The 14,496-nt window shown below is 38.2% G+C and overlaps 1 protein-coding gene across 10 annotated transcripts in view; it reads right to left on the bottom strand.

Moving 5' to 3' along the window:
* Positions 1–264: 264 nt before the first annotated feature.
* PTPRM (protein tyrosine phosphatase receptor type M) overlaps positions 265–14,496 on the bottom strand; it is a 470,168-nt gene continuing 455,936 nt past the window's right edge. For all 10 annotated transcript variants that reach the window (XM_065668023.1, XM_065668021.1, XM_065668020.1 and 7 more), the window contains 5 exons: positions 12,425–12,556; positions 9,174–9,299; positions 7,202–7,365; positions 5,135–5,270; positions 265–1,158 (listed from right to left, as the gene is read on the bottom strand). In XM_065668023.1, the coding sequence (XP_065524095.1) occupies positions 1,105–1,158; positions 5,135–5,270; positions 7,202–7,365; positions 9,174–9,299; positions 12,425–12,556 (612 nt within the window). In that variant the 3' untranslated portion in view covers positions 265–1,104. The remainder of the gene's footprint in view (positions 1,159–5,134; positions 5,271–7,201; positions 7,366–9,173; positions 9,300–12,424; positions 12,557–14,496) is intronic.

Here is a 14,496-nt window from a genome sequence, read left to right on the forward strand (position 1 = left end):
ACTTGAGTACTGCAAGCCCAACATCACCTCTTCTTCATACAGCAGGGAAGTTTTCAGGTTCTGCATTTGTACATGTGCATTTTTAAACATACAATTCACCTCTTTTTATGTATTGGCATGGCACATCTTGCTATTGGCTGGATCAACACTGGCTCACACAATTAAATGTGCTATTGAGGTAGCTCAGTATTTACAAGAATTAATTTGAAAAGAGGCTTAGTTGAAGGCACTCAGATGCCAAGAGATATTAAATTAAACGAGATCTTATCATGTATGTAATTATTTATTGAGCTGAGAATCCATACAAGGTAAACAAATGTTTACACTATTGTACAGTAAGCATTTCCAGGGCTTAATAAAAATGATTGTCACTCACTGTGCTTCACAAAAAAATTCATTTTAATGAATAAATAATTTGATGAAATCAAAAAATATTTACAATATAAACAAATGAGAAAGCTTTGGATATATTAATCTGAGCATCCTGTATTTTGCATTTTCTAACTGTATTTCTATCAAGATTCTCTCTCTCTGAAATGGTACAAAGTGGATAGAAATTACAACTCAACAAAGTTAACATGATTTGGTACATGTCTTTCCATTAGTTCAGATAAGCTACATATGATTCATTTATTATGCACGTGTTAGAATACAAATATAACTAAAATCATATATTATCAAAATGCCAGACAGCATTCTCCACAGAACAGAAATATACACTAGGCTGTGACAATAACTGAGAATCACAGGCAACGAAATATAACAGAAAAGTACAAATTCCTTCATAAGAATATAATTGTGCTCTCTTATTTACCAGAGGACTATGCTGCTTCACCACATCAATGGCTAGGTATGAATACAGTGTTCAACAACTGCCACGTGGTTTGGTGTATGTTGGTATGGGTGTCAGGCAGCGGCATTATAGTGGAAAACGGGCAGTGCAAGCAGTTTTATAAACATCTTTCAGGGCTCTTAAAAAGAGCCAATTATACAAAGCAGTACAAGCATAACACTGAGAAGTCTTCATCTCATTTACACAGGTATCATGAAGCGACTTGCTTTGTTTGTGGTGCTGAAAGGAGGAACTTTGTGCTGTTTATGCAGTCAGCCAGAATTCAAGTATTCCAAAGCCACTTCATAGCAGAATTTGTATTGATCCTGAAAAATCAAAAGAAAACCACAAAGTGAGTTATCGAAGGGACTTAATTAAGGGAATCAATATTTCTCTTCTGTTAAAATTATTTACTATCAGTTGTTGTCAATGGGAACCAGTTTGCAAATTCGATTTATATTCAGATAAGAAAATCTTTATTTGAACCGGACAACAGACATTACACACAGTAACTTATGCTACTGCTCATATTAGATATGTATTTAGATGCTCTAATATACTTGTATGAGGAAAACTGACTGCACATAAGCAAATTGACTTGCACCCCTTCTGTTGCCTGTCAAAATACGTAGCACTTCACCAGAATCGAAGATATTGAAATTCCTCCCTGGAAGTGTTTATTTTAAAACAGACCCAGTGTCTACTACTTCCCAAATAGTAACTTTTAGTTTAATGTCATTCATACACTTGCTACCTTTCAGGGTAAGAGCTGGTTACTGTTCCTCCTCTACATGCAGCCCAAACCCATGCTGAAATACTGTTCTCTCCCAGTGTAACATGCCTGTGGGATCAGGCCTGAGCTAAATAAATTGGGTTCATTACGATTAGTTTTCAGCAATTAATGGTGATGGTTAGGTTACACTCTTAACAGCTCTTAAATGAAACAAAAAAGCTGAAAGAAATAATAGCTGTGGGTTCCCCAAATCCAAGAGCTCTGGCTACTGAAAATGCAGCTTGGAAATACCTGCCAGTTTTATGACTATGTCTGTCACTGAAATGCCTCCTTCTCTAAGGCACATTAGTCAATTAATAAAAGATCGCTAAGCATGTACTATCATATAGGAACAACAACAGACTTAGCTAGCAGACAGCACTCAGCCTTCACCTTCCCAGCATCACAAGTAGGAAGATTACAATTAAACTCATTTTCACCAAAGCAAGCATTTTAAAGGATTAACTCTTTTGGCCTGTACTTGTGGTTTTGGGTCACATTTTAGCTGAGAAGAGAGTCACATATAAGAGACAAAGTAATATTACAACCATCAAAAAGCCGTTAACATGGATGGACAATTTCCAAGTTTTTTTTTGTGGAGGGTGGTCACTTGAAAACAAAACAAACCTTAGGAGCATGTACCACCTAAGCTATGAATGAGTTGTATGTGAGGTTTAAATACCCTGCAGGGTTTCACAAACTGTGCCTTCTTTGGAATGGGAAAAGAATAAAAAAGAAAGGATAGAAAGGAGTATTATGTAAATTATTCCTTTTCCGCTTTATTGCCTATGTTTCTAAGTAAGTGAAAATCATGCTATAACTAAATAACAGATCAAAACAAGAGATCAGCCACTCATCCATTTCCATTTTTCCCATGCTCATTTTATGCTGATTTACTGATCCAGCAGAATAAGTCATTTTAGTAAACTGAATACCTGTCTTAAAAAGCAGTCATATATTATTTCCCACTGTGTTCACTCATGTATGCCCTTCATATGTATTTATTATTCACTTGGCGGTGGATATTAAAAGTCTCTTTATGTTAGCTAGCTTCAGAGAGGTATATGTATTTTTTTTGTCTGGGACACCTATTGGGAGGTCCAACAGCATTTATCACAAAATGCTTTGGGCACTCTGTAATAGACATTTTGTAATACCACGTCTTACTTTCCTACAATGGTTGAAGAATTTCACAGATGATAACCATACTGCATGGATGTGGCATTCTGATTTTCACACTTGCAGGAAAACCAAAAGTTTCAATGAAATTAAGGGATGAATCTCTAAGTATGGACTGTAAACACTGCCCTTCATCTAGTCAGAAAGCGCATAACAGGTATTGATAAAGCAGTCTTGAAACTGTTTTTGTGAAATACTCATAATTCTGAGTATTTCATCTTTTACCACAGAGTTTTACAAAGGTAGATGAATATTACTGTTCTCACTTTTCAGATAGGGAAACTGAGGAAAAGACATGTTAATATACGAAAGGTCATAAAGGATAAAGTCAGTAACAGATCAGGAAAAGAACTCAAGTGTCCTGATTCCCTTTCACCATGAAACAATCTACACGGAAATTGAAACCTTGCTAATTCAAATATTTGTTCTTACAAAGTAGCAGACCAAGACTGAAGAGATGTGGTTCTGACTCTGCTTTGTCAATGAATTACGTGCTAATGGTAAAAATCCTGATTATCCCCTACCATCTTTCCTCTGTCTGAAAAACAAGGAAAAAAATACCGATCTCCTTCACAAGTGCTTTGAAATCTTCCAACGAAAAGGCCTTATATGGCCTCTCAATGCCATCCAGACATTCTCAATACCATCCTTACTTTACTAAAAGCTATTTTTATATTCTAAAATAATACATTTAGCTTTTGATTAAAAAAATTCTCTGTTGAAAAATGGAGACTGCTGCCTGACAGATCTATACCTGGAGAACTGTCACAAATGGGAATTTATGGAGAGCATTTTTCTTCCACTGTACAGCTTCACACTGGTAATTTTCTTTTTATTTCTATAAAATAAATGAATAAGGGATCAGTGAGTTATGTGGACTTAAGCTCTGGGAGAAGGGAGAACAGCAGGCCTGCCAAGTCTCTATCCAAACTATACTATCTGAATGAAGAAGTAGGACATTTTTCTTAATATCTAGGAAGTGGAAATGTATGGTTCTCAGCATGATGATTCTCCTCCTAAGAATATAAACTAGAGGAAGAAGAGGAGCCAACTAAGCTGCTCCCTCCCACCATGGTGAAAGCTTGGTAGTTTCTCACTGATACAGTGTTCACAATTCCATATTGCTGGCTCATGGCCCTGACTGTAAACTCCCTCCTGGCTTTGCACAGCTGGCAACATCTGGGTCTTTTCATGAGCAGGACCTAGGGGAGGGTCTGGGACTTCACGTATGGGAGCACATCAATGGAAGATGTGGCAGGAGCTGTTCTTTGATGGTACAGATGAGGTGCAGTGATATGTGTGGTGGCAAAGTGGATATCTCTGCCCATCTACACATGAGCCTGAAAGCTTCATTCTTCCCAACAGAAATTCCTGCTTTCGGCCCATTTTCCAGTGTGCTTCACACCCAGATCTTAGTAGCTCATCTGAGAGAGAGGGATCTCTCCCAAAATTACGTGAGGTTGGACCAGCTGCGAGACACTTCCTGCCTCACCCTCGGCACCCTGTAATGTTCAAATATGACCCAAATTTGTTTAACCAGAGCTTGCCAAAGCAGCTCAAATTTGGTTAGCATCCCTGAAGCAGTGCAGATGCTGCCTCCTCCTGACTATGATGCCAAAGCAAATAAAGCTGCTTCCTAAGCAGTCACCTCTGCAGCAGGATGTTGTAAACCTGTGTCTTTTATAGCCCCCACTTCAGAATCAGGTATCATGCTCCACCCGCCTGCAAGTACAGAACTCCATGCTGGAGTGTAAGAACCTGCTGGTTTAAGCTGGTTCTGCAGCTTTTCTGGCATAGCAGCTGGCACTTGAGCAATGCTCCATTAAAAGAAAAAAAAAAAAACCCAGCTCATAAAACAACTCTCTAGGAAAATAATTGCACGTGGCCCCTTGTTCCTGAACTCCTTTAATCTTTCTGTGAGATAGAGCAACCATAATTAAATGCAATATTCTGGATGTCAAACTGAAATTCATAGCTTTGATAAATATTAGGTGATTAAGCTATTTATAAAATATATAATTTGAAAATCTGGCATTTCATTTTACATAACTATTATTTCTACCATGCAAGGGCTGCTCTCCACTTGGCTCAGCCTGCTAGAAAAGAAAATTAATAAGGATGTTCGGCTGAAAGTTTAAAACTCTTAAAAAATTCAAATGAACAGAGACAAAGTCTCCTTGGGAAGAAAGCAGTGTAAAAATACTCTTACAAGTGAAGTGACTTCATTATCCCCTTTGAAAATGACATGCTTGCTTTGTGAACAACTCCCACTGCAAATCCTGGAAATCTTACTGAGTCTTCTGAGAAAAAGGAACATCTTCTATTTAGCGATGCAGTTAAAAAGCTCATACCAGAAGGTCCACCATGTTAGGCTTATTATTCCTTAGTGTCTTCACAGCGTGGAATACGTCAACAGCCCTCTGATGTCGAAGCATTTCACAAACAATACTGATTGCACAAAATGTCCCACTGCGGCCACCTCCATTCCTACAATAAGAGAGATAAAACAGCTCAGTTACAATTGACTCCATATTACAAGTTTGTACATCACCACGGATGGCTAAAGAAGGCATGAGTTCTAGTAGGAAGAAAAAACAGAACATTCCTGTCCCTGAAAGCTACCAAACTCTGGGCAAAACACAATTTTTAATTGGAATTAATGGACTGAAAGACCTCAAAGCTATGATTCAGAATTCAACAGGCTGAAAGCCTAGTGGGAATACAATGGCTGAGTTTTGCACCAGCCTTCAGTGAACATTTGAGACAGCACAAAGAGGATGCTGAAATGATGACAAGGTACTTTTAGATTCAACGCCCCTTTGCACTGTAAACACACAAGGTTGCAATAAGCATCAGGCCTAGAAATATTAGAGATAAAGTGGATATTTGAGTTCTTTTACTCCAGATCCTTGTGCTTTCCTCCTGGACCAAAAGGCGTATTGAAGGCACAGCAGAAGTTCCAAAAGCCTCATTTGTAACCCCTCTTGTGGCTGCACATTTGGTAGGGTATCACGTGGTGCTGCCACCTTTCCCAGGCAGCAGGCAGAGTGGCCTGCTGCCTGGCAGTAACTGCTTTTAAAAGTGTATGCATTCCTCCTTTACCCACAGTATCAGAGGATGAGAACCTGAAGTGACTTGCTAACAAAGAAGCCAGGCAGAAATGTTCATATGCATGATCAAATACAGCATTTAATAATACTTTATCCCCAGTTATTTTTAATCTTCAAGAGAATCTTTTTCTTCCTGGAAACCCTATTATTTCTAAAGCTATTCGAGGCTTTAGGCTACAATCTTTAGGCTGTGCTTCACCGAAAAGAATAAACCTTAATAATTACCAGAGTGCAGACTAGTTAGGTAGCAGGTCTTTCAAACCAGCTTCGCAAATGGTTGATTTTCAAAGGAAGATACAACGTCGCACATCTGTCACATCCAGGCAGTATGAAAAGAATGCTCTCTGCTGCCAAAACATTGCCTGATATTGTGGGACTCTTTGAGAATTTTAATTAAAATAAAGTAATTTAAAAGGATTATATTAAAGCTTTTTCTTTCTTTACTGCCTGGAAGTGACGCATGTGTGATGTTGTACAACTATTTAATATCATCAGCCACCTCAGAGATAACAGTAATTTGCACTTCAAAAGGGTCTTTTCAGCTGAAGATCTCAAAACATTAATTAATCACACTGCACAATGCTTCTTTGATGAAAGTATTATTATCCCCATTCTACAGATGGGGAAACTGAAGAGCAATGACTTGTTCAAGGTCAGTGATAGTGGGAATTATTAATACACTCTTAGATTTTCCTCCATCTATCTAACATTGGGTCCCAACTTTAGAAAGTGTGTTAGCGTGTGCTTTTGCTGTCAGCATGCCCCTTTTCTAAAAGATAGTTAGAGGAAGAGAGATACAACTTCAAGCACTGAAGTCTCAATCTCAAAAGACTGGCTACTGCTGAAGGCAAACAGCACATACAAGTATTAAGCCGTATCAAAAGAAGGATGCTGGCAGAGTGGATGAGAGCCGGTGCCAGTGGAGCACAAAAGTCACAGGAGGACAAAAATGTACGCCATTATTATAGAATCATAAAATCAACTAGGCTGGAAAAGACCTTTAAGATCATCAAGTCCAACCGTTACCCCATGACTGCCAAGACCACCACTAAGCTATATCACTGAGGGCCTCATCTACACAGTTTTTGTATGCTTTCAGGGACAGTGATTCCATCACTTCCCTTGGAAGCCTGTTCCAATACTTAATTATCCTCTTTGTGAAGAATTTTTCCCTAATATCTAATCTAAACCTCCCCTGGTGCAAAATGTAAGGCAGTTACAGGATCATCATAACTGGTCAATCATGCCACATTTACTGCTGTACTTTACGTCTGGAAGAGGAATCACCCTTCTGTTTCCAGTACTTACAAGCAATGTACAACTGTGCGCCCCTCTCCCCCATTATATTCTTCTTGCCACTTCTCTACTTGGCGGATGAGCTTCAGGAAGGAGCGTTTAGAAACTGGAGTGTCTCTGTACATGGGCCATCCAAGGAACTGGAACTGCTGCACCATCCGATAGCCATCTTGGGGCTGCAGAGATTCAGGCAACAAGCAGGAAAAAGAAAAGCATTTTTTGGGTACATAATTGAGATATTTGCATCAGTGAGGGAGGTTGTTCAAGAAGATCACTGCTGACAAACTACTGATGTAATTTCAACTGCCCCTGAGGAGCTATAACTTTGAATTTCCAACAGAGTTATTAGAACAAGAGATTTTAAACAGAGTGCTACACAAATAGACTAGACTAGCACAATGTTACAGCTGCAGGATAAAGCAAGTAATTAATTAATATCATAGCAGAAACTTGGTAGTAAAGAGGAAGCTGCAACACAACTTCAATTATAGACTTTTTTTTTTATATGCTTCAGCATTTTGAAGAATGCTTGTGTGCTTCTGTCTTTTTATATAAGAAAGGTCAAAACTTCTCAAGATATTCTGAAGCAGGAAACATTTAAAATCCCAAATAAAACCTTCAGATGTTTCTGCTTATAAAAAATCTAACTACATTTTATTTTATTGTGTGCTGCTGCAGCAGTCAGAACCCCTCTGGTGAAATGCTACTGAACAGTTGCTTTATGGTGATTTAAAATAAGAAAGGAGCATAGAACAAGTGTCAGTGGCAGAAAATTACAGTCCCTTGAAAAGGGCATAATAAATACACACACGAAAACTGTTTTTTGTAGTCTAGGATTTGCCACTTTCACTTCTGTGCAAAGTGAGGGCATTTTAGTTCCACTTTAAAAATGAGCAACACACAGAAATGTTGACATTACAATGTTTTCTCTAGAGTGAGAGGCAATAGAGAGGATGCAATATTAACGAGATAAGGGAATAAACTAAAGTGGATGCAGCATTAGATATGTTTTTCAATGTGTTTTGTCTGCTTTATGTCAAAATTTGGAATCTACTGATTTCCTGTCCAGTTTCTTTCGGCTGACAGCCCCTCTTCCCAAAGCACATCAGCCAGACCCAGCTCCCGCTAAACTTCACATTAACACTGCTGGAGATCGTGTTTTTACATTGCCACAATTACTGTGAATGCCAGGCCTTCACAGTATTAAAGAAGTATCTTGAGGCTTACAGTCTGTTTCCCTGTTTGGATATTAGCATGGTTTTGGGTGTGGTTTTGGGGCCTTTCACTGTCCTGGGAGCTGCTGGATCTAGGGCAGTGCCGACTCTTTTCAGCCGGAAGTGCTGCTAATTCCTAGCTCTGGTTCTTTGGTGACTGATATCAGTCCATTGCAAAGGCTCCCTCCATCTGGATGGGAAGAGATGCCTGGTCTGTGGTGGAATCTTTTTTCCACTCAGCTTGGAAGACATGCCTTGTCTAGTCTTCCATCAATTTTGTGGGAGTGGTAAAGCTGGACATGAGAACATATTCGTCCCTCTGAAGTGCTCACATGTATTGCGAAGTGCGATTAGTGGGACAAAGTCTTTGCTAAAAGCCTGGGATTAGTACTGACAAAGATGCCTAGTATCGGTGCACAGCTTTCTTTGCATGGCACAGGATACAAATATGCAAGATGGCTAATTCCACACTGTTGAAAACAGCACTGATTTCGGCATTTCTTGGCTACCATACAATCTGAATACTGCATTTATTTCATTTGCATTTAGCACACTTGAGATATGCATTAAAATATTTTTTACTTTAATTGCACACAGAAGGCTTTTTTTTTCTCATTGATTACGGCGTGACTCAGTATTGCGCCATTGCTTCCAAATAAATATGCTATGAAATGAGAATGGTTTTATCTGAGTTTAACTTCCACTTTTGTGAGTTGAGTACGGTCAAGTCATCTACTGAGAGACAACTGTTTTGCAATTAATATCCTTACTCTGGCTGCATTATATATTCGGAATATCCGGCTGATTATGTCTTCTTCTAAATCAGCTGATACGAACTCCACCTGAATAGGACCGTGTCGGTGTACCCCATTTTCTGGCCAGTACTGAGGACACAGCTATAGAAGACCACAAACACAAAAGAACACAGTTAATCACTTTGAATTTCTCGCTGCCTCAATATACTTTTCTAGATTTTAATTTGCGCTACATTTATTACTGAAATTGTCACACAGTATCTTTATAAAATACACAGTGTACCATCTTCCACCACTTCAGAGCACTCTGCTTTTACTCGTGTGGAGCAAGTTTAATAAAATGCCTTTTCACTTAACTGAACATGCTACTGCTTGCCGCTATACTTGCCATTCTCTGGTATTTGGAGTAACACATCTGACACTCAACATCAATTCTTCAACACATTATGACAAGACAGGGGGGTGCTGTCAAATATTACTGTATCTCGAAGACAGTATGAAGCTGAAGGCTGGTATCGCCTTTCTGAAAAGTTGGTAATAAACACACATCAGAATGTGTGCTTTATACTATGAAGGGGGCAGCAGTTCTCAAATCTCAGGAGTTAACTTTCGCATCTGTTTCACCTGTGACTGGTGATACTGGCTAATACCAGAATTGCTTCAAATTCTGCAACAATAACTGCTCAGTATCATCTTACGAGTGCTACCTGAAAATAGTAATTAGGCTTTCTTTAGTGCTCAGAAGACATTACTTCTAGATATCTAAAGATCACAAAGTAATATTAACATTATCTTGCACAGTTTTAGTCTAATAATATCACGATGCCTTAATCCAGGAACCAATTATCATCTGTGTTAATACTTTAAAGACTAAATCACCACTTTGCAAGGAGGATTTTGAAGCCAGACTCTGCTTGTCTGTTTTTTAACACAAAAATCCTAATGATTTTTTTTTTTTTCCCAGGGATATTTAGAGCAGTTCAAGCATGGAGCTTTTGCAAACATTCACTAAAATTAAGTATGAACTCGTGAAATTTTGTTTGCTTGCAGAAGCATTGATGTCATATTTGGAACTTTATTTTATTGAATAAAACAGCTGTGGTTTTCATTCTGCTGCATTGCTGTTGGTGATCCAGAGCTGAGTTGACAAATCACATTTACTCCAGATGTTGTTTTGCATTTCTTCTAACACTTAGTCCTCAATAAAGATGTTTAGAAATGACTACATTTTAGGAAAACATAACCACTTACTACATCAGTTAAAAAGAGAACAGGGTCTGATTTGCAGGAGTTCACTTTAACAAGTAAAAGCCAGAAATTTTGAATAAGAAAATCTTTTTTCCTTTATTTTACCTGTCCTCCCCACCTCCTCCCCCCCTCCCTCCTTCCCCCCCCCAATTTGGTCTGCTGAGAAATTTATTTTCAAATATTGTCAAATATTACATACATTTTTATTATGAAATATGCTTGTGTATAGGGTAGCAACATGCAATGCATACAACTAATGCAAATGCCAGTGCTCAGATCATTTAATATGTGCACAATTTAGTACCCGTCTTTCAAATATATCGAAATACTGTTCAAACAGATCTTTGGAAAATGCTTAAAAGATAATAAGCAGAGCTGTTTGCTGGAGCTGGTTTAGGAAGCCACAATTTCAGGTTCTAAAGAAACTAAAAGCATTTAGGTCTGCGCATTTTGCATGCATGTGATGCTAGCGACACTCTTTAAGTCAGAGGCACTGTGAAGGGTTGAATTTAATTTCCCAAAAGAGCATAACAATCCACATAAATTGTAATACCTAAACAGAACTATAAACACTCCACATATACATAAATAATAATGATAATACCAATTATTAATAAATACGAACGTAAAGCGTGTTTTTAATAAGCTCTGCCCTCTCTCCGCTTCTGTTTGCTCTGAGGGTTTTGAGATTTATTCCTAATGAAAAGATTGTTACTCACATTAGAGGAAAAAGGTTTAACATACTGCGGAGGCAGGTGCATTAACTGCATATCCCAATAGCTTTTAAACCCCATGAGGCTAATAAATGCTTGAAATAGCCATGCACTATTGTCAATTCAAAACACAGCCCACAAATTAAAAAAAACTCCGTTCAGCAGTCCTTAACAGTCTGACTCCCTGGAGTCTTTCCTTATTCACTCAGAAAATAATCTGAGGCTCATGAATAGAAGTTTTGTCTTTCATTTATATATTTTTTTTTTTCCCTGTAGACAGTTAAGGGCTTGGAATCACAAATTCGGTCTTTAAAATAGTGTGTGGAATTCTTACGTATTCCTTTGAAAGACAAAATGGAAGATTACTGTGTTTTAAAAACAAATTCATGTTAAAAAGAAGTAAGAGGAAGCATTTTCCTAAGCGTATGCAATAATCAACAAAGCTAAAAAGATTGTTGATCATGTCAAAGAATAAAAAAGACATGTGGTCTGCTATAAAAAAATAACAATTGCTCTTAAACCAATAATTAGCAAATATTTACCTATTAAGACTCCAGATTACCACTGTGTTATTCCAGCAGATGGCTGGTGCAGTTTGTTGGAACCAAGGAAATTATATTTGTGTAAGAACTTAGAATTGCGCAGTTGTGAGCCAGGCTCTAGGACTCTCCGTGATTAATGCTAGCGATTAAATTGCCAAACCAGTAGGTACGGTTTTTCAATTTTCTAAAGAACATGTACAGCATGCACAACTCTTTTGTAAGGTAATTACATCCCCCCATACATTTCATTGCCCTGTTTTCTTTTCTGAAGGATTCAGTCCCCAGTCTTGTTTAGTTCCTATCTCCCTGCTAACAATATAATTTTCTGCCAAACATAACCGATTTTTACACTGGGAATACATATTCCCTGGTAAGCAGACCAAGGTCATTGACCTGTTTGAGGTGGGCTAATGAATTGGCTTCTGTTTACAATGTTTGGCTATTGTTAGTGTGTTTCAGACTTGGGTCAAAATTCCACAACCATCATTTCTGTTTTTTAACAGCTCTTCCTAAAGCATGTTCACTTATCAGAATGGATGATGGGTACATGCACTTAAGTGTGTGTGTGTTAACATTTTGGTAGAGAAGCTGCTGATTGTCTGATTTATTCCTCTTTCCTTATACGTATCCAGAAGCTACGAATCAACCTTTTAGTGTGTTAGTATTTAATGCTGTTTTATAAAACTAACTACATCCTAAAGCTGTTCTGAAATGCCAAGGCACTAGCACTCTTCTTTTGAATGGACCAGTTTTCTTGACTTACTTGTGCAGGATCCACATCATTAAGCATAACGAGTGAAGTGCAGTGATAATCTAGGACCAGTCTCCAGAAATCTTTGACAGTATTTGGTAAGGGATGCTGTGTAACTATAAAAGCTGACGGTTGCTTGTAGCTCTGCAAAGAAACATCGAGTTAGTGAGAGGAATGGTAAGAGGTAAAAACCCATTTATCCTGTCATAGCCCCAAAACTTTGGGACTGAAAGCATTATTTCTATTTTCTATGTAATTAATGCATTGTTTTCAGCTCTTTCCTGAGATTTTCTATGCTTCAAAGTTAATAAACTGTGTTTGGGCAGAATACAACTTCTGCAGATGTTATATTTCTGAAATTCATTTTATGCCACAGGCATAGAGTAAAATAATCATAAGTTTTTGCCTCCAATGCAACTCCTACAAATATCTGAGCAACAGTTTTATTTTGAGCTGTTAATGGACTGATTAATCTTGGCAGTCTGCATTTAGCTGTTAATTTGAATGATGCCTGTGAAAGGAAATATCTAGTTATTTTTCAGAAATACTGTTAAAATTCTGCTATGACAGCCATGAAGGTACCCAGGGGATAAATTTCAGTGCTCTTTGTTTTATTTAGTACCAGACTATGTTGTTGACTGAGGTGTTTGGTGAAACAATTCCATTGCGGATCTCATACTAGCATTTTCACTTACATTCTCCTGAGTGTTGAAGGCCAGTGTGGCTGTATTGGGGTAATTGCTGGAAGGGTTACTGTTGCCTCCGTTACGGAAGGCAGGGAAGCCTTCACATTCCTGGGACTGAAATATTTGGTACCACAACCAGAGGTAAAATCTCATCAGCTATTTGCATCTTTCTTTCAGAGACAGTCACTGTAGATACCACAGAAAATTAATCCAATGTGTTTTGGGGTACAGGTGAAGACTTGCAAGATTTCAGTTCTTTGTTTTGGTTTCAGCAAACTGCAACCAGCAGGTATCGATGCTGCTGGTACAGCAGTCAGCTGCTTTCTCTTACAGGTCTTTTCTTCCTGGAAGTTGCATGCAGATGACAGATGCTTGAAGGGCTCTCCATAACTTCCTTAGTTAGAAGCCCTCGCAGTTTTTTTTAGGGCTAACCATTCTCAAATTCATTCTGATACTGAATAATGAACATTATGCTTGCTACCCCTTTTGCTTGAAGTGTGCTGTAAAGGCTTACATGAGTTGAACAGACTGCATCTCAACTGATGCAAGTGAAGGTAAAATGCAACATCTTGCCTGCTGGAGAAGGAGTGCTGAGTTTTTAGAGAGAGGGACAAATGTCTGCTTCTGTTTGTCAGGGCAGGGACATTGCAGGAGCCTCGCTAGGGTGCTTCAGGTGGAAAGAAAACCAAACCACCTCCTCCCTCAGTGCCTTGTGCCAAGACACACTTTTAGATGCAGCTCATCGTTTCAATAGTGAAGAAGGGAAGCACTTTCAAAGCAAGTATTGAGGCACTATTCTTTCTGAGCAGTACTTAATTTACAGAACAAAACAGTACTGAACTCTCCAGGAAAGAAGACAATGTAATGGCAAAGTTGAAAAACTGCAGATCAAGGGAGCTCTGTTCTAATATGAAATGTTGTTGACCTACCGTGAGAACCTAGAGAGGTTGCTTAAACTTTTGTTCTCACTTTCTCTACATGGATAAACACAAAGATAATACAGCTACCTTTTCAGAGGAGTGTTTTGAACTTAGGCTTATTTTAGGAAAATGCTTTGAGAACTCGAAAGGAAAGAAATGAAAAAACTGCCATAAACTGTTATTACTCTAGCTTCACTTTTCAAAAAGGCCATTTGCAATGTGTTCATTCTTTGCTAACCTCAGGTTTCTTCTTGTTTATGTGTTTGACAACAGTAATTACTATAACTCTAAACTGTCAAAGATAGGCTATAAATATCTACAGACTGTAAAGGTGGTTTAAGTGTCTTTTTACTGATATTCTATTAGAAGGATTAGAATTACTACAGATGCATTAGAAACAATAATCCACATACACATGAAGAGGAATCATTCATTCAAACAGAAATAAATCGAAAGATTGAAGTAATGGCTTGTGTAC

This window comes from Lathamus discolor, chromosome 2 (genome assembly GCF_037157495.1).
Source record: "Lathamus discolor isolate bLatDis1 chromosome 2, bLatDis1.hap1, whole genome shotgun sequence".
Taxonomy (NCBI): Eukaryota; Metazoa; Chordata; class Aves; order Psittaciformes; family Psittacidae; genus Lathamus; species Lathamus discolor.